Source organism: Crotalus tigris, unplaced genomic scaffold (assembly GCF_016545835.1).
Source record: "Crotalus tigris isolate CLP2741 ecotype Arizona unplaced genomic scaffold, ASM1654583v1 scf7180000024508.2633422, whole genome shotgun sequence".
Lineage (NCBI taxonomy): Eukaryota > Metazoa > Chordata > Lepidosauria > Squamata > Viperidae > Crotalus > Crotalus tigris.
Genome location: NW_024100680.1, coordinates 1,757,384 through 1,779,278, shown reverse-complemented (window position 1 = coordinate 1,779,278; position 21,895 = coordinate 1,757,384). Strand labels below are relative to the sequence as shown.

At 32.8% G+C, this 21,895-nt stretch overlaps 1 protein-coding gene across 4 annotated transcripts in view; it reads left to right on the top strand.

Annotated features, from left to right (window-relative positions):
• The window catches only part of CADM2 (cell adhesion molecule 2), a 404,147-nt gene that overhangs the window by 307,003 nt on the left and 75,249 nt on the right, over nucleotides 1-21,895 (top strand). For all 4 annotated transcript variants that reach the window (XM_039333778.1, XM_039333779.1, XM_039333777.1 and 1 more), the window contains 2 exons: nucleotides 4,818-4,955; nucleotides 16,429-16,599. In XM_039333778.1, coding sequence (XP_039189712.1) covers nucleotides 4,818-4,955; nucleotides 16,429-16,599 — 309 coding nt within the window. The remainder of the gene's footprint in view (nucleotides 1-4,817; nucleotides 4,956-16,428; nucleotides 16,600-21,895) is intronic.

Sequence of the window (21,895 nt, the reverse complement as noted above, 5' to 3'; positions counted from 1 at the left end):
GTTAAAATTCGGCAGCTTGAGTCCACCTCTCTCTCGAACATCTTGTATAATTTTAAGCTTAACTCTTGGTTTTTTCCCAGCCCAAATGAATCTATTAATACCCTTCTGCCATTCTTCTAAATTTATCTCTTTCTTTAAAAGGGTATCATTTGAAACAAGAAAAGAAATTTTGGCAGAACATTCATTTTAACTGCAGCAATTCTCCCTAACAAAGATAATTGCAATTTTTTCCAATCATTCAAATCCTTCTGCATTTTAAGCCATAACATTTCATAATTATTTTTATACAATTTTACATTAGAAACAGTTATATAAACTCCCAAATATTTTACCTTTTTTACAATTTCAAAACCTGTCAAATTCACTAAAATCTCCTTATCCGAATTAGACATATTTTTAGGTAATATTTTAGTCTTATTATTATTAACTTTAAAACCAGAAACTTGCCCATACTGATTTATAATCTATAACAACTCCAATACCGAATAGGTTGGTTGAGACAAAGTAACAACCAAATCATCAGCAAAAGCTCTTAATTTGTAATCTTTGTTGTTAATCATTATTCCCTTCATTTTAGATGATACATGAATTTTAATCAACAAAATTTCTAATGTTAAAACAAACAACAAAGGGGACAATGGACATCCCTGTCTTGTACCCTTTCCAATTTGAAAACCCTCAGATAAACCTCCATTAATTATAAGTTGCACCGATTGTTTTTGATAAATACCTCTAAGAGCTTGCAAAATTTTATCCCCAAAATTCATCTCTTCAACCAATCTTAACATAAATTGCCAATTTAACTGACCAAAGGCTTTCTCAGCATCTAAAAAAATCAAACCTGCAGGAATCTGATTATTTTTGTCCAAATATTCTATTAAATTAATAATTTGTCAAACATTATTCTTCATATATCTCCCAGTTATAAACCCTGTTTGATCAGTATGTATCACTTGATTCAATACAATCATAAGTCTATTTGCTAAATTTTTTGAAAAAATTTTGTAGTCTATATTCAAAAGAGATATAGGTCTATAACTTTTAGGTAAAGTAAGATCTTGATCCTCTTTTGGAATCAAGGAAATAAAAGCCCTTCTCCAAGATGGAGGTGTGTCTAAACCCATTAATATACTATTAAAAAATTCTTTCAAGGGCTCTATCATCTCCTCACTTAAAGTTTTATAATAAATTGATGTCAATCCATCAGTACCAGGTGCTTTGCCAACTTTTAGTTGTTTAATTGCCATAATAATTTCCTGTGAAGTAATCAATCCATTAATCTCATCTCTTTGATCATTTGTTAATTTCAGAAAATGAGCATCTTGTAAATATTTATCTATATCCGAACTCTGTACCTTCTGACCCATATATAATTTTGTATAAAAATCTAAAAAAGATTTTTTAATCAATTCTTTCTGAAAAACCACTTTACCATTATAATTTATTTTATCTATAATTCTCGACCTCTGTTTCTTCCTTAATTGATAAGCCAACCACCTACCCGGCTTATTTGCATTACAAAATGTATTATGTTTCATATAACATAAATTAGTTGCAACCTGATCAGCCATTAACATATTAAATTGTGTTTTAAGCAAATTTATAGAAGCCTTTACATTCTTATCCAACAGATTCAAAATTAATGTTTTTTCTTTTATTTTAATCTCATCCTCCAATTCCTTACGTTTTTGCATTTGTTTTTGCCTATAAACCTTATTCATTTGAATCAAAACCCCACGCATATAAGCCTTACTGGCATCCCGTACCATAGCCATTGAAGTTCCCTTAGACATATTTAAAGTAAAAAATTCCTTTAAATATTCTCTAAGTTTCTGTACATTCACCTCATATCTAATAAATTTTCATTCAACCTCCACAATTTTCTCTCCTCCTTCTCAGCAATTAACTCCAACCAAACAGGACTATGATCAGTCAATGTCCTTGGGAAGATTTTTACATTTTTAATACTAGAATATAAGTCCGTAGTAGTCAAAAAAAAATCAATTCTTGAGAACGATTGGTGCCTATCAGAAAAAAACGTAAAATCTCTCTCTTCCGTATTACGTTCCCGCCAAATGTCTCTCAATTCCAAGTCACCTTTCAAATAAAAAAAAAGCCTTAGGTAATTTAGCTTGCTTGAAGAAAGTAGAAAGTCCTTTCTTGTCTTTATGTGTATCCAACACTCCATTCCAATCCCCCATCAAAATAACAGATCTATAATCCAATGAAATCAATTTTTGATGTAAAAACTTATAAAACTGTTTTTGTTGTTGATTAGGAGCATATAAACCCACTATAAGCAATTTCTTACCATACAATCCCACTTCAATCATAACATATCTTCCTTGAGAATCAGAATCTATTAATTTAGCTGACAAACTTTTCTTAACATAAATAACAATACCCCCTTTTTTTCCAGGAGCAGAAGATACAAAATGTGAACCCAATCGAGCATTAATCTAATATTTTTGATCCTTTAAAATAATATGAGTTTCCTGCAAACAAACAATATCATTATTATATTGCTTCAAATAATGAAATATTTTCTTCCTTTTCTGTGGAGAATTGAGGCCGTTAACATTCCAGGTCAGGAGCTTTGCCATCTCCTCCAGCTGCCAGCCTGGAGAAGACTGCTTGAAGATCTGCCATCGAAGATCGAATCATCGAAGATCTCTTAGGTCTTGCTCCTCCCACAGGCTCAGAAACAGATTCTTGTGTAAATTCTTTTATTTCTTTCTTCTTCTTAAAATTTTTGATGGAATCTCCTTTAAAATTATAACATCCTGAGCAGCAATCTGAAATCTCTTATTGTAAAATGCTTGTATAATTTCATTACGTAAAGAGCTTTTTCCAAAGTAAATCACCACATCTCTTGGTAAAGTTCTCTGCTTTGCAATCCACGAGTTGACTCTGAATATTTTTTCTATTTCTCTCAATATCTCCTCTGGATCCCTCTCCAATATCCCAGCAATATCATTTGCCACCACCTCCCTCATATTTTCTTGCATATTTTCCCTCAAGCCTCTGATTCTTAAAGCGAACTCCATTTCTCTATACTGAGACATAACAATTTCATCCTGTGAATTCTCTACTGTTTTTTCCACACTTTCCACACAATCTTCCAATAAATTCACTTTATCTGCAACATCCTCAGCTTTTCAACAACAGACGCAAGTCTTGCAGAGCTTGTACTATATCCTCCCTCATAATTTTATTTCTCTCTTCTAAAAGCTCCTTCACTTCTTCTCTAATTTGACACACCACATTACCCATAACATCTTGAATATCTTTTACCGTAAGTGGTGGTACAGGTGGAGAGGGTGGTGCTGATCTAGGTTTAGGTTGTTGAGCTGTGAGTATTGCCGGAGAAGAAGCCACTTTAGGCTTCGAAGCGTCAAGCAGAGATCGCTTGACGCTTCGAAGCCATTTTAAAAAGTTTTTCTCCTTCTTAAAAAATCCAAAAGACCAGAAAAAAAAAACAAAAAGAAGAAGGAAAAGAAAACCCCTCTTCTATTTATAAAGAGAAGAAAAGAATAATATCCTTCTCATGCAAACACCCAAAATCCCAAAAGTTACTAAAACTTTATAACAAAAAAAAATAATAATGAAAAAGTGAAAGTCCTTTCCTCACTTTCCTTTCATGCACATGAGAAGGAGAAACCTCTCACCGCCATTTTACTTTCCCTTAAAATAAAGAAAAGGAAAAGATTGTTCTTCTCCAGAGTTAAAGTTCAAAATTAACATATAAATTCCCCTGATCAGCTCTGTCCGCTTCAAAATCAACTCACCAGTTCACTTTAATTGTGGATGTGGAAGCGGCGTCTTGCTTTGTCCCAAAACAAAAGGGACAAAGACGTCTGAGAAGTGGAGAATGCCTCGGACTCTGTGGGAGCTCACCCTTCAAACCCCCCCCAAAAAAATCTCTGAGGTTGGAGGCTCTACCACTATCCAAGGGAAAAAAAAACTCACCTCTTTCCCTTTGCCCGGGAAAGAAGTTTCCAAACTGCGGGACAGCTGATGTCTGCTGTCTCCGCAGTTTTTACACTAACTCAGACGGACAGCTATAAAGTAGCTGCTATCGGCACAGCGCAGCGCCACAGGAAGCCCCCTATTTTTAAATGTAAAGGTTTCTGAACTTCTTGTCAATTGTTTCACTGTCTACTTAATACACAAAGGTTCAGACCTCCAACTTTACTCTGAGTTCAATTTCATAGAGTGAATTGATTTCCAGAAATCTATAATTTACACAGGATAAATTATATAAATTATGGAGATTTGGATTAATCAAAAAACACACTGTGGTCTAAAGAAAAGACTAAGTGATATGGTGAAGTTTATTCTGTTTAATATTAACTGATTAATTGGAATAAATATAATTTTATATTAATCAATGGCTCTTTTATCAAATATTACATTGTTTAAAATGTGATGCCCATTATCTTGACAGTTTGTGTTCAAACAGTTATTTCACTGAAAAAGTGTTTTAATTAATATGTTTGTTGTCTTCACAGCATGAACTGCTTAAATCCTGAAATTCAATAATTGGTTCAAAACTAAAAAGAAAGTCTCCTTTTCACTTCTATATATTTTCAAAGTTCATCTCTGTATTTGATTTGGACGATAAGTTATGTGATAAACCTATAATTGATGTATAAAAGAATGTATTTATTATTCATTCCCTACTGTGTTAATACACACTTTATTACTAAAGCAATTTTCTTGATCATTACTACCATTGTACTTTTCCCACTGTTTGAAAAAAAAATCTTAAACAAGCCATTAGCAAAACTGTAATTCATTTGTTTATCTTTTGTTAGGTGTTCCAGAGACTCCTCAGATTAGTGGATTTATTTCACCAATTATGGAAGGAGATTGGATGGAACTTACTTGCAAAACATCTGGTAGTAAGCCAGCTGCAGATATTAGATGGTTCAAAAATGACAAAGAGGTGAAAGGTATTGTTTGGAATTGTATATTTGCTTTATAATAAACAACTGTTAACTAATCAGGACAGACTCTGCTTATCAACATTATCTTTTTTTTTTTTTGTTCTTTGTATTAATGCTATAATTCTCCACGCCCAGATGGGACCATTAGCCATTTTTTTCTTTCTATTTTTTCCTGAAAAATCGAAATATATCTGTTCCATCCCTACCCATCCCAGTTAGTACCTGAAAGCTCCTTTTTCAAAATATTTGCTGCTTTCTCAGTAGCAAATTTGTTCTTATACCAAATTAATATTAACAAAGGAGAATGTTTCAGCTCAGGAGTGAAATGAGGAGTCCTTGGTGCTGTCTGAGCTTGGTTGGTTTTTTGCACATGATTCATTATCCAAACTAATATCATCAATGTATTGTGCAGTGCATGGCTGTTGTTTACCTAGTTTGGGTAGTGAAATATCTGCAAGAAAACAACCAAGCTCAGAGAATACAAAGGACTACCAAGGACTCGGAAGAGAGAATGCTATTAATACAGAGACAAATGCAACAAACAGAAAGATCTTATGTTAGCCCTTTTCATATAATTCTCAATCTGCTGTGGAACAATTGTAACTCTTCAGGGATTCACAGTGTTTCCATACCCATACCAGAAGGACAAGGGATATATTTAAGCTCTATATGACTTAAGTTGTGGTCACTTTGTAGCTTTCAAAAGTTGAACAGATAGTCAACTAAATTGCACAGCCCTATTATAATACCAGCAAATTAAATATTGGTTCAGATAAGTGTGCTGTAGAATTAGGAACAGATAAAGTTATGAAGGAAACTATTAACTATTTATGCTAATTAGAGATGGAGAAATGTTTCTGTACATTGAACTGTATGATGAAAATTAGATTCTGAATTGTTAATCATTCTATTTATTGCTGATGGATTTTATTACCACTGTTGCCTACAAAAAGAATAGTTTGGACAATTTTATATCAGAAGTCAAAATAAACCTGATTTAACTTGAATAAAAACTAAGCTGGATAGCTTTGGATACATTAGTTTAAAGGAGAAGTAGAAACTTGTCATATTTCTCTTTAGGCAGTAAAATATGTTGGGCTAAAATTTATTAATAATTATGTGAATTAGAGTGATGGATAAATAATAATATATATTACCAGTGCTTTTTTTCTTTAAAAAAAGGTGCTGGAACTCACACATGTTATACAACCCGCCTTGCCTACCCTACAAGGTTCCATCCAAAAAAGATGCCAGAACTCCGTTCTGGGCGTACTATGACAAGAAAAGCCCTGTATATTACAACTAGCAGCACCTCCCCCAATAATCAAATATTATTTGTTTTTACAAAGTCTAATTTAAAATTATGTTGTATGTAATTGTTTTGATTTACTTGATGGTTTATTCTCACCATCAGAAACAGGTGTTCATATTGCTTTACTACTAGTATTTTTGGCTACCTTTTGAAATAATCTTCAACAAAAGCTAACACATAAAATTTTAACTCTTCAGTTGATGTGAAAAAAATGCTCCATTTTCTCTAAAATTAACATAGCTGCCATAAGAAATTTAAAACATTTGAATCAGAGAATGCCATTAAAAGAGCAAACAACATGAATCTCATAAAAATGAATACCCTAAATCTATTCTTATGGTCAAATGGCAAGGGAACACAAAAAAGAAGACTGAAAATATACTTAACCTGCAGCATATGTGAAAAAGAATATGTTCATTCTTAATTAATAAATAAGATAGAATTCAGAATTAGTTTTCAAGATCTTATTCTAGTCTCAATGATCAAAGTACAACTTTTTTTAATTTTTGAGAAAAAAATGCAGTGAAAATGGGAAAATAGATACATTGCAATGTTACGATCCATACTGTAGTTTGGGGGGGGAACCCTATTTTTATGAAAACAAAATGCAGTATATAGAGAAGAAACATGGTAAAAATTCAAAGCAACTGCTTAAATAAGCAGGGTATTTCATAGCTGTTTGTTATATGTTTGGCAATTTATTAATATTATAGTCTTTCTAGAGTTGATCATTTCATAGGTTGAGCTGAATTAGAATGAATGTGACTCTTAAGACATGATTTTGTTATTGTTTTCAATGAAATACAGGATAAGTGAAGGGTGTAAGAATGATACGAAGTTCTAAATATGGGATATATTATGTTTTGGTATTGACAACAGTAGTTGAGAGGGGAAGTAAAGGAAAAATAGTAAAAAATAAGTGAAAGTACAATGTCTGCAAGAAAAAAGTGTAAGTCCTTTATAAAAAAATAATGTGACTCCCAACTGAACAAATGAAAAGTAGTGATAAGAAATAATGTAGGAGTTGCTTGGAACAGTTTGAAAATATTATGTTTCTGAGTTCCACCAACAAATAGCATTATGTTATTGGGAAGGATGTTAAATGGAAAGTTGAAGTGAAGAAGACTATGAGAGAATAGAAAAAGCAAGTAAAAGAATAATTTCTGCTAAAAATGAGGATGATAAAAAATAGTTGAAAGCACTATAGTCAAAAACAGAAAATAACATTTAAGATTAAAAAAATGTTTTGCAACTGGATGAAGACTAACAACAATCTGACTGCAAATTTACTGGAATTAGAAACTAAATATGGTGAAATAATTTGTTGAAAATAATATTTTAGATTAAAATGTAAAATGTTTAGACCAATGTTATTGTCCAGGAGGGAAAAAAAATCTGATCAAAAGGAAGATATTGTAAGAATGTTGAAAAATTGTAAGGCTGGGAGGTAAATGATACAACTGGAGAAATGTTGTCATATAGAACTGATTTGCTTGTGAACTGGTATGTCTGTAGAAAATTATCACCATCTGGCATATTAATAGTTATTCCAAATTCAAAAGGGTGGGAGGTGTAGCCTGTGAGAGAATGAAGCATTAGGATTGACATTTGACAAAAATAGCAGGAACATAAAAAAAATAAGCAGTGTCCTGCTGTATCAAACTCCTGGTTCATCAGTTCATCAGTCTGTTTTTACAGTGGACAAGGAAACCCACTAGTGGACAAGGAAGCCCACTAGTCTCTCAGAATATGCTCTCCAAAGACAATCATGCTGCCATCCAGACTAATAGCAGTTGAACTTCATGAGTTTCATTCATTGATCCAACTCTTTTTTGAAGCTCATTTTATATAATTATCAGAATTCTGATTAAGAAAATGTAAGAGGTAACAATGAGCAAATTCTAGAAACTGTAATGAAACTCTGTGCTGGGCAGGGCATGGCCAGATCAGAATTTTGCTTCAATAAATTTGTTTATTTAGAGAAAATATCTTGTACTTCATATTTTGTATGTGTATATGCAATAGGAACAGTATGTAATCATTGTAATTGTAATGTGACTAAAGAATTCACAAGAATAAACAATAAGCATTAGTGAACTCAACATTAACAAACTGAGCAAAAAATTACTTTCATTTCTTTATATAGTTAAGAATAAATGAACAGCAAATGATTATGGTGGCATTAAAGTTGTCATTTGGGGCATAAATGCAAATGCAATATGTACATTTATAACAAATAATCTGTTGGTGGCTAAGAAACTGAACTATAGATAACTATATGATAAAAGCAGGATGTATTTGAAAATTACTGTATCTCTGATCAAAGTAATTATGTTTGATAGCCAAAAAATAAATTATATGTAAATAGTGAAAAAAACTACATTAAATTTGTGTTCCTTGGTAAGCATCTACTAACAATGTAGTAATAAAATGAGGGAACTTTTAACATGTGCAACTGCTAGTTGTGAAAGGAAGGAGACAAAACCAAAAGAACACACATGCTCCTCCCTCTCTGATTTCGTTTTAAGGCCCTACCTATCCCTTATGCATTGTGTTGACCTTTTAAACAGGAGTCCACTTAAAGAAAATATGTGGGTGTGAAGAAAAGAAGAAATGTGGAATGCTGAAGAAGAGAAAACAACTAAGGAAGGGCAAAAAAGAAATGAAAAGATCAGTTGCGAAGAAATTATAAGAAAGAAGGACCAAGAAATTAGATATAATGAAAGGAGCAAGAAGTCCCAAGTCCTCTGGGCAACAACAGAGGAGAAGAGTTGGTGTGAATGAGTGGGTCACATGAACAGAGACAACAAAGTGCTGTAAATATATATTGTTGACAAGAGGCTGAACTGGGATGCCAATTTGTTTGTGGGTTGGAAAGGAGATGTTGAAAGCCCGAATGGAACAATAAAAAGGCCCTACTAGATCTTACTTATCCATTCACTCGCACAATCTGCAGCAGCCTGTTGATGGCTACCTTACTGGCATAACCAATCTATAGAAGTCATTAAGAGACCAGGAATCTTAGGAGTGTGTAGTATCTACTAAGAAGAAACCAAATGTCAAAAATAATTCAGGCCTGAGTGACATAGATGTACCAGTTATAAGAGAGCCAGTGACAGAGAATTGAGTGTCAGAGAGCCAAGCAGAAGGAAAAAAAGCATCAGCAGCAACTAAGACATCATCATCATCACCACCACCACCAAAGATTAAATACACTAGATCCTTGGAAGAAACATCAACTTTCCATCCTTAATAGTCAGATGAGGCCACACTAGTGACTTTAGATAATCTTAATCAAGAAGAGCTGAAGAACAACTCTGAACAGCTCAGAAAGGAATAACCCTGGAAGTAGTTGAAAATGAAAGTTAAACAAAATACATAAAAACTATACTCATAATGTAAGTTCAAAGGTGATATGTTTAGAACTATAATAGATGCTAAAATTATATACACAGGTGGATCATGGGGTACTTTGTAGTGTCTATGATGTAACAAGAACAGATGGAGTCAAGAGTGTTTGGGTGCTAATTATATATAAACTTAAGTACAAAACCTAATAAAATAAATACATGCACATCATATTGTTTTATAGAGAAAATGCAAAAGGAAAATTAAAAAAAAACTAGTGAAGAACAAGTTATTAGGTTGATAGAAAAGAGAAAGCCTAAAAAAATATAGCAGGAAAGATTTGATGAGTTCTTGCAGTAGAAACAACTGAGAGGTTTAAAGAACAAAACAACCAGTATTTGAAGCTGTGTATAAAAATGGTGAGGGAAAACTGGTTTACAATGATAGAATAATATAGATAAAGAAGAAACCAGCATGGCTGCACAAAGATTTCTCTGACAAACTGAAAGACAAAAAGGACAAATACAAAAAATGGAAAGAGAGGCACATAACTAAGGCTGATTATCAGCAGACAGCCAGAACATGCAAAGATGAAGGCTCAGAACGAACAAAGACTTGCAACAGAAATCAAGGATAATAAAAAAAAAGTTTCTTCCAATATATTAACAACAAGAAAAAAGTCAAGGAAACTGTAGGCCCACTAAAGAGAAAAGATAGCAAGGAAATAACAGACAACAGGGAGAAAGCAGAACTGCTTAACTCATACTTTGCATCAGTCTTCACACAAAAAGAAACCATAGCCTAACATACCAAAAAAAACCACTGCAAAAGACAAATTAGAAACAAAAATTAAAATAAGAAAGAAAATGTAAGAGAAGACCTATCCAACCTTGAAGAATATAAATCACCAGGACCCGGCAGACTACATCCCAGAGTTCTGGCAGATGTTATCTCAGAACCATTGCACCACATATTTCAAAAATTCTGGAGCACCAGGACCTTTCAGGATTGGTACAGGATGAACAAGAGACACAGAGCTCAGGCAATGAAAAAGGGCCACCCCCTCCTGATCTTAGAGCACGGAGAGTGGAGAGAAGGAGGGAACAATGCAGGCAGGCCAACTGCTCTGTAGGAGACTGCCCGCCCCTCTCCACAAGGTACATCTGGAGACTAAGTCTTAAGGAGACGTTGTGGAGAGGGGCATTTGTCAGAAACAAATGCTGGTTTCTTGGAATTTTGTGGCCATTGCTGATCTTGGAAACAACTCTCTGATCTCTTGTTCTGTGTTGTGATTTGTGCTTGGAAACCCTGAAACTCTGACCATTGGGCTGGCTGACAAACTTGATTTGGTGTTCAAAGACCTCGGATTGAATTATGGCTTTTCTTCTGAAACTGCTCAAGCAAGCTTATATTTCCACAGGCTCATTAGAATTTGGATGTATGTTTCTTTCTTTGTTATCTTTGTGGCCTTGAGTAAATTACTCTTCTAATCTAGCTGTGTGTGAGTTGAAACCTGAAGGAGGACGGCTTTATCCATACACATACTCTTCCTGCCTGGAGAGTTAAAAACTTGTGAAACTATTTGTGGCCAGAGACTGCTGAAGGTGTTTGTGTGTTACTTTGTTTTGTGGCTTGCCAGAAACATGGGAACATTGGCAAGAAAATTGGAGCAAATAAAGGGCGGTTTGGACTGCCAGTTGACTGTTTTGCCTCTGTGTTGTGCCTTGGATCATCACAACGGCACTACATCCACATGGAGAAAGTAAGCAGTGGAGTACCACAAGGTTCTGTCTTAGGCCCATACTCTTCAATATCTTCATAAATGACTTAGACGAGGGAATTGAAGGAGAACTTATCAAATTTACAGATGACACCAAACTAGCAGGAATAGCCAACACCCCAGAAGACAAACTCAGGATCCAAAAAGATCTTGAAAAACTTGAGCATGGGCCCTTCCAACAAAATGAGTTTCAATGTGGAGAGAAGCAAAGTTTTACATTTAGGCAGGAAAATTCAAAGATATAAGTACAAATTGGGCAAGACCTGGCTAAAAAACAGTAACTGTGAGAGGGACTTTGGAGTCCTAGTGGATGATCACTTGACGATGAGCCAGCAGTGTGCAGCAGCAGCCAAAAAAGCTAATAAAATCTTGGGTTGTATAAACAGAGGCATAGAATCAAGATCACTGAAGTATTAGTAGTGCTTTATAAAATCCTAGTAAGACCACACCTGGAATACTGCAGCCAATTTTGGTCACCATATCACAAAAAGATGTTGAGAGTTTGGGAAAAAAAATCAGAGAAGAGCAACTAAGATGATCAAAGACCTGGAGACTAAAACATACGAAGAACGGCTGCAGGATTTGGGTTTGGCTAGTTTAAAGAAAAGAAGAAACGGGAGCAACATGATAGGAATATTCCAGTATTTGAGGGGCTGCAATAAAGACGAGGGGTTCCCATTATTCTACAAAGCACCAGATGGCAGGACAAGAAACAATGGTTGGAAACTGAACAAAGAGAGAAACAACCTAGAATTAAGGAGAAACTTTCTGATAGGGAGGACAATTAATCAGTGGAACCACTTGCCTCCAGAAATTGTGGGCACTGGAGATTTTTAAGAAGAGGATAGACAGCCACTTGTCTGAGATGGTATAGGTTCTCCTGCTTAAGTGGGGGGCTGGACTAGAAGACCTCCAAGGTCCCTTCCAGTTCTGTTCTGTTCTGTTCTATTCCATTCCATTTTAGCCTTTCCTTTTTCTCATGTCATGATTTTAATTTCATTATTTTATTATTTCTTACTCCTTTTCTGCCTTATATGACTTTCTTAATCCAAATAGTATCATGGATATGGATAATTAATGGAGAACAGGCTTCTTGGAAAAGGCAGGTGTAAAAAAAATACTCTAAATCAGGCTTACTTATAGGCAGTGCTTTTTTTGTAAAAAAAAAAAAGGTGCTGGAACTCACACACGTCATACAACCCGCCTTGCCTACCCTATAAGGTTCCATCCAAAAAAGGTGCCAGAACTCCATTCTGGGCATTCTATGACAAAAAAAGCCCTGCTTATAGGTAAATTAATAAAGGGCTTCAAACTCAAAGAAACAATAGACTTTTGAAAGCCTTTGGTGATTTTTTTTTTCCCCTCACATCTTTTTTCATATTATTTTTCTCCTGGAGAATTTTCATTTCAGTATTAATGCACTCCATGGATTTGTATGATTTTTTTTATTAAATCAATTCATGGATTTTTTGCAAGCAGCATTAGTGTCTCTGATAGAGTAACTGCTCCTATTTATTTCATAGAAGCTGTGAATGATATGTATTTTAGTAAATTAGCCAATTATTCAAACTCTTTGAAATATCTGAAAGAGATATATAAAACTCTGTACAACAGCATATATATGTTTTCTTAAATTAGTTTTCATAATCAAGATATATTTATATGTTATGGAACTGAAACCATGGAGCAGACTTGGGTATGGGTGTCACAACAGTTATTAATCTCCCTTTCATATCACAAGATGAGTTTCAGTAGGAAAGAATATCTCTGTACTGTTTCTATAATTTCAATTTTCTAACATTTATGATGATGATGATGATGATGATGATGATAATAATAATAATAATAATAATCCCCTAGTGAGGCACTACCTTGACGTGGTTGTGGGGCTTGTGTACTCTGAGGAAGATGAGAGCTATGCCAGAGGTTCAACCATACTGGACAGGTCTCATCAGAGGAGTCAGACAAAGAGTGTCTCTCCCATAAAAAAATATGGTGAGACGTAAATTTCAGAATGCCATACCGGCTCGGATGTTGCCCGCATTAATAATAATAATAATAAAAAGTTGGAAGGGACCTTGGAGGTCATCGAGTCCAACCACCTCCTCAGGCAGGAAATCCTATACCATTTCGGACAAATGGCTGTCCAGTCTCTTCTTAAAAACTTCCAGTGTTGGAGTATTCACTGCTTCTGAGGGTAGGTTGTTCCACTGGTTAATTGTTCTAACTGTCAGAAAGTTTCTCCTTAGTTCTAGATTGCTTCTCTCTTTGGTTAGTTTCCATCTGTTGCTTCTTGTCCTTTATATAGTTCATGTCCTTTATATAGTTTGTCTTTGTCCTATACTACACAATCATATCACGTCTCTGGTACAAGAGTCTTTGCTGCTATTCAACATGTGGATTTTACAGATCATATCCCATAGCTACACCTAACAATTGATCATATCAAACTGAGTGTGATACATTATTTTTAGCACTGATTTTTTATAAATTGTTATTTATGTATTCAATTTATGTATTCAGTTCTCAGAAGATTGTAATCATATTCCTCAAATGAGAATTAATGAAATTTATAAAACTGAAACAACTTGCTTCTTTTGTTTATTTTGAATAAAGTTTTGAAGACACATTCAAATCTCTTTTTTTTCCTGAAGTTTCACTTTCTTGTAATCCAAAATGCTGCAGGGAGGCTTTTTTAGACAATAAACCAAAATGCATCACAACATTCATAATTTATGTACATAAACGTTGTTCCATACTTTGACTGCATATTTTATAATTTCTCTAAAACTGGATGGTTTTCTTCCAAAACCCAACAGTGATTAACATTATGGAATAACAATTGCTATGGATTAAACAACCTGAGTTTTAAAAAAATCAGATTGCACTTTTATGGCAGCAAAGAAATACATAATACAGAAATTCAGAATACCTATCCCGGATAGATTCAAAAGAGCAGCATGCAACTGTGATGGTAATAAAACAGTTGTTTTTATTACCATCACAGAAAAAATACAAAAGGGTCGTGTCACTTCAGTTGGTGGGAACTGACTTAGACAACAGCTGATGAACCATGGAATGAATGATTCTCACATTAATCTTGTCAATGAAAAAACTCAAAATGGTTTATGAATATTTATGAATGGATGTGGCAGGATGAATTGTTGTTGTTAATTGTGAAGTCGTGTCTGACCCATCGCGACCCCATGGACAACGTTCCTCCAGGCCTTCCTGTACTCCACCATCTTCTGGAGTCCATCTAAGCTCATGCCTACTGCTTCAGTGACTCCATCATTCTCTGTCATCCCCTTCTTCTGTTGTCCTCAATCTTTCCCAGCATTAGGCCCTTCTCCAGTGAGTCCTTCCTTCTCATTAGGTGACCAAAATATTTGAGTTTCTACTTCAGGATCTGGCCTTCTAAAGAGCAGTTGGGGTTGATCTCTTCTAGGACTGACCGGTTTGAACGCTTTGGAGTCCAAGAACTCGCAGGAGTCTTCTCCAGCACCATAGTTCAAAGGCCTCAATTCTTTGTTACTCAGCTTTTCTTTTGGTCCAACTTTTATATCCATACATTGCAACTGGAAAAACCATGGCCTTGACTATATGCACTTTAGTTGGCAGGGTGATGTCTCTGCAGAATAAATTACAAGAAAAAAATTGTATAGAAAATATAGTGAATAGTGTGGTGTATTTAAATTTCTTTTTTTTTTTTTTTGGTCTTTCTCCAATATATTTTTCTTTTAATCTCTTTATGTAATTTACTGACCATGAAAAGAAATAATGTAATGTTACACAGGTGTAAGTACAAATACAAAATAAATAGCTTTTTGTGTAAACATTTTAAAAAATGAGTGGATTTCTAAAAATCCTAAGATCATTTCAGAAAAAAATATTCTATTTCTTTTTTATAGTGATTTTCTTATTATTTTGTTATAAAACTTACATAATATATACATTGTTTTGATAAATATGTAGTCATGAACTTAACAATAGTCACTTAGTGACTATTCAAAATTACAACGGTTACAGGGTCCTGGGATCACGTGATCACCTTTTGTGACCTTCTGACAAGCAAAGTGAAAGGGGAAGTCAAATTCACTTCACAACTTAATAACTGTCTTACTAACTTCTGCAATGATTCATCTAACAGCCAAAGAACTGTGTTACTAACAATAGGGTTATTAACAATTGCAGTGATTCACCTAACAATCTATCAGCTATGGCCAGAAAGGTTGTAAAGTGGGACAAAACTCATTTAACAGCTGTCTCTCTCAGCAATAGAGATTTTGGGCTGAATTGTGGTCATAATGGAGGACTACCTGTAGTGGTATTTGTACAGTATTGATTAAAAAATGTCACCACTGCAATGTTTAAACAGCTCATATCAATAAGGATACAAAAAAAGAAAGAAATGTTAAATAATCTTAATAATGGTTTGAAATGTCAGTATTAATAAGTGTAAAATTATTTGGCTTTTTTATCCAAAATTGAAAATAACATGAAAAAATTGCTGCAGGTTACATCAAAGTATTTTTTTCTACAATAAAGGTTTTAGTCTGAAGCTGATTACTTAGTTTTAAGATCTCCATTGTTTTGTTACTTAATATTGTTTGTGCATACTGAAAAGGAAAAGATAAACAAAGCAAATTTGACAATGATTAAAATACCAATAGATAAAAGGAGGGAAAAAAGGCGTGAGGAAAGAAAATAGTCTTAAGGGGAAAATATTTGGATTGCAATCTAATTATATTAAAGATAATGAGGAGCAGAATCTCATTCTGACAGTTCTGTCTTTTGGTTCTTATTGAAATTGCATTTCCCATCTGTGTCTGTGTACATTTGGGAATGACAACATGGGTAGTTCTATAAGACAAAGGAATGTCGGGAAATAGAACTTGTTTGCCTTGATAAGATGAGCAAACATGATGAAAGGTACATTTTTTATTTGCTATTTTAAAATGATTTTATGTTCTGTAGTCTTCTTTTCCCTTTTATTGTCAGCCCTTGATGCTAAATTATAGCAAACTTTATTTTTACAGATGTTAAATATTTAAAAGAAGAGGATGCAAATCGGAAAACATTTACCGTTAGCAGCACAATGAATTACAGAGCAGATCGTTCTGATGATGGTGCAGTTGTAAGCTGCAGAGTAGATCATGAATCGTTGAATTCCACACCTCAGATAGCAATGCAAGTCCTAGAAATACACTGTAAGTATTACATATCTGAATTTTATGAACTACTGTGAATATTCTTTATGTTTTGAGATTTTATTCATTATTTGGAGTTCTGGACATTACATTTTCCTCTATAGTTATAATTTTAAAAATTATTTAAAATATGTATAACAACACAGTGGGGATATAACATTATTAAATAACTATCACAATATTGTCCATGTCTTGATATTCCTACAATTATCTATTGACTCATAGATGTATATAGAAGTTATGTATGGACTCATACAGTTAAAAGCAAATTAGTCCCATGTGACTATGATACCTGGAAATCATATTCGTTCTGGGTGTTTGGATACCTAAATTAGAACATCTCATGAGTCCTGACAAAACATGTCTACTTGGTTTATGCATCCTTTAAATAGCCAACAAATTACAACTTGAAGTCATGAATCCAATACCACCAAAATTATATTTTGATTGAAATAAGATACTAAAATATAGTATAGCATTTCTAGATTTTCAGAAATTGAATAAAACTTGATGTGAAATTTTTTAAAACTATCAAAATAATAACAGCAAAAACTATTGTTTAAAACCCTAGCTTACATTAAATCTGATTATTTATTTATTTTCACTAATGGACAATTATGTAGGGACTGCTGCATGAAGTGTACTATATACTGTGGCTTATTAGTCAGAATATTTATGTCAACTTAGTTAGTCTTTATTAATCCCTAGTCTCAATATGCATTATTTTTAACTGTTTTAATTGTCAGTATAACTTATCATTATAGATCTGATTAAGAAATTGGAAGTAATTGGAAACTTAACAAAAGAAGATCCAATTCTTTACACTGCCCTAGATTTTTTCTATAGATTTACATAAGGAAACTTATCAAACTTGGAAACTGAAATTTCCAAACTGGTAATTCTGACAAATATTGGTACTAGATTTGTATGTAGTGTTCCTGATGGAGAAATAACCACAAATTTGTATAAGGGCATTAGAAAAGTTACTTTCAATTTCTTTCCTTATGAGACCTAGTATGGAATTTATTGTTTTCATACCTATCATGCATTAAAACCACATGAACCATCTATTTTTCCATCCAAGATTTTTTTTTCTTGGTTCATTGCAGAAAACTCCATCAGCATGTATGTATATGTACTGTAATTATTTTGCTATATTTATAAATTAAAAAAATTGCAAAGATACCATAAGACACTTGTGCTGCTCTTCTCAAGCTGCAGATTGTAATACTGAAGCAATTAACTGGACATAAATACTATTGGTGTGGATTAAGGAAACATCTATAAAATTGTGCTGTAAATTAAAGTATACAGTAATTCTTTCTCCTCTCCTGAGCTGCAAACTTAATGATTGGATATAAAACATCTGATTCAAATACCCTTACAGTAAAAACATTTGATACGGCTTTGATTCATGATATTTCTAGAATTTTTGTAATATAATTTGAAAAACTATTAGCAAATTTAGCAATGTGATTATTTTCAATATTTTTTTTATTTTTTAGAAACAGTGGTATTAGCAAAAGATTTACAGTATAGTAGTATATGTAGGTAAAAAGACATTGTTACATTGGTTATAGAGAAAGGAGGCTAGAATCTGTTCTAGATCTTCCTACACCATTGGGTACAGTCCTGCTACAGAAAGCTACAGAAAACAATTTCCAAGTATTTGCTATTTCACTTTTGTGTTTAGATATATTGAGAATGCTACAAAAATGATAATGATAGAAAAATGATGAAGGCGCCTATGGACACTAGCTATGGTTTTTCATGATATTATAGAGAAAGAATGTGTACCACATTCTATTTTGGGCTTTTCATTAATTCTATTTCATCAGAACAGGAATAGAAATTGGCAAGTTTGGGTTGAATAAGTGAGAGAAAAGAGTTATTTGTGTCCTATCTCTCAAATTAAACTTCTCAATCATTTTCCCAAAATGTGTGTTTCAATTTATTCCTTTCTTGATTTTACCTCTATAAGTTAAATTTAAATAATGGTTGCGGTTATTCATTAGCTAATTTGTACTGATATTAAGTTAATCATGGTCATAGAACCTGCATTTAGTGAGGAAAGAAAAGTGGTTTTTAACAGAGAAGATTACCAATAGTCTCAGAAGAGATAACACAACGCAAAGCAGTGATATCAATTGCAACTCTGTTTTATGGATGATAGAAGATACTGTTCACCTCTAGAGAATGTCACATATTTCGTGAAAAATCAGTGGGTTTTACATAGTTTTCACTGCTTACTGTATTTACTTTAATAGCAAAAAAAGGAGAAGGCATCTGTTAAAGCAAAAGCACAATGCATGAACTAGAATGAACCCAGGTTCCTTCTTCATTGTATACATTACACTGTGCTCTTCATTAAGCATAATTATATAACTGTATATCTATAATGCAATAATTTAAAAGGGAATCAGTGACTTTAAAAATACTATAAAATATTGAAGGCATAAATCAATATCTTACTGATTTATTTTATTAAAAGAATGTTGGATTTTTTAAGCATAACTAATGAGTTCATTGCTATATTCAAATTTCTTAAGATACAGGCCTTAAATTAAAACTAAGAAGTAAATTTAGTAATAGGGTATATTACCATATAGTAAAGTAAATAACATAAAAATACCTACTAATTGCCTAATAAACATTGCCTAATAACTATTGTGATAATACTTTTGCAAAAATAATATTTATTTCAGAATATATATTTCCTATTAAAAGTGCAATATCTAGTTGTCGTTTATTTTCTCTAGAATACTTTCTCTTCTTTATTTTCTCTCAGCTATCTCTCTGGATGGTTTTGGTCATATAACTAAAATAATATCATTTTCATAGGTTTATTTCATACAAATCTCAAAAACTAAAGTATATTATTTTATATTTAAAGTATATTGTGCATAATATATAATTAATTCAATGCTTATATTTGATTATCATATATTGTATTTTTTTAATACTGTCCAGAAAATTAAGAAAGAAACCACTGAAAAATAAGACTGATTCTATAATGTTATTATCAGGTGGTTAAAAATATTTTTGCTCTTTTTATTTTCCAGACTTATTCTGGAGTTGGGTTTCAGAAACATTTTTTTTTTTTTTTGTGAAAAGACTGAAGAGATAAGAGATAAGCCTTATTGTCAATTTTTATTGTGAGCGCTCTGGCCCACATTAAAAACAACATTCTGTCATTCTGTATATATCTACCCATACATATACATAACACACACATACACATGCCATATATATACATATACATCTCTCTCTCTCTCTCTTTCTCTTTCTCTCTCTCTCTCTCTCTCTCCTTCTGCTATGTGTTAAAAATGGACACTGATTAATATGTATATGTATATATTAATCTGTCCATTTTTAACACATAGTGGAAAGAATCCGCTATGAATTATATTAACACTTTAAATATGCAGAAATTGTTATATCATAAAAGTTTAAAATTATTTTCAGTTCAGTTTTTGAATAAAATAGTAGAAAGAAAACCAGATATATGAAGAATAAAAAATAATAATTGCTCTGAAAAACTTACAGGGAAGAATTGCCAATAGTCTGCACAAAAATTAAATAGGAATATAAATATTTTGGCAAATGAGTTTAGCAAGGTACTACAGCAGGTGCACTCTTGGATATGAAATGTTATGAAAATTATTTTTAAAATCTTAGTCACAAGCACTCGCTGAGTTAGTATGCTATGTCTGAAACATTTACTTTTTTAAGTGAGTTGCAGGTGTTAAAAGTGTGTTTTTTTTTTAGAAAGAGAAAGAAATGTTTCCAGTTTATTACATAATCTACATAGTCCTTACTGTATAAACTTCATTTGGATGAAAGAAGCATAATTTTTATTAGATGAAACATCTGACTACCAAACACATGATAGATATGTCATAAGCCACAAACCAGAATAATAGTTTTTTACAGATATGAGTAACTATAAAAATTGCAAAGTAGTCTTTAAACTCTAACAACAGGACCATGGTTTGAAACCAAACCAAACTATGCTTTTCCACCTTTCCTGGCAATAAATTAAAATGAATTAAATAGATGATTATTTTGTCTCCTGACGTCTCCATTTAATTACTTGAATTGGCTTCATCTAATAGCCTAACTGTAGTCTGCTTTGTCACAGCATTAGGAAGGGCCTGCAACATCGATATCTAGAATGACCTAGGCAGAGTCTCATATCATATATAACATTTTTGGAAGACAATTTAGCAGATGTTATCTCCCATTTCATAGGAAAGCATTTACCCTCAAGATTTAGCAGCATCTCTGCACAGCATCATCTTTGCTGGAAGAAAATGGTCAGATGATTTAATAACAATCTTCCTAACTTATTTTTCAGAACCTTTAGAATTAATTTAAATAAATTCCTAAAATATATCTGTAAATGGCGATTAGCCACACTTGCTAAATATTCAGACATAGTGTGTCCCTCAGTACCATTTTCAAGGATTCAGTAGTTGGCTTAGTTTGTTTACAGGTATGCATTACTGTAGGAAATAAGCTGATAAATTACATGGATGTACTCATGTAATTTATCAAGAATTTTTTTTTTTTCATAAATTGCAATCCAAGTGTTTGGACCTAAATTTTTAAGAACTTTAACCAATTATCTAGCTCAGTGTGGTTGATAGAAGAGGACATCATAATGTAAATAACTGCTCTGTTGATGCTTATTGTACATTAATAAAAATGATTATTTTAGTAGCTTTTAATCAAAAGTTATACCCTCACACATTTGCTAGTTTTAAACAATATGCAAAATATGCATATCTAGTATTCTAAAAACAGAGGAAAAAAATACAGGAAAAGCATTTAAATATTCTATATCGATCATCTATTATTTGTTATATCATTACCTTATTATATCTTATTACCTTATTATATCTTATTACCTTATTATCTGCATACTCCAAAATCACTCATAGTAATATATTGTAATTATCACACACATACACACATACACACAAATATATATATTAATTTAATTAGTTTACTTATAATCCACAGAAATATATTATTCTTGTTCAACACTTCTCCCACAGCTTTTGAAAACTTAGGGAGGTCTTTCAAATCATATACAAGAAAATCTCCTTTTCATTCCTTCTCTCTCTTTGTTTCTTCCCACAACTAATATCTATAAAATTAAATTTTCACACTCAAGGGCTGTATAGGGGAGAGAACAGAAATATAGTTAACCATTCTCAGAGCATTCAAGTAAACATTCGGAAAGCTTATAACAAAGAGATTAAGGAATTACCTTTTTGAAAGTATCTAATTG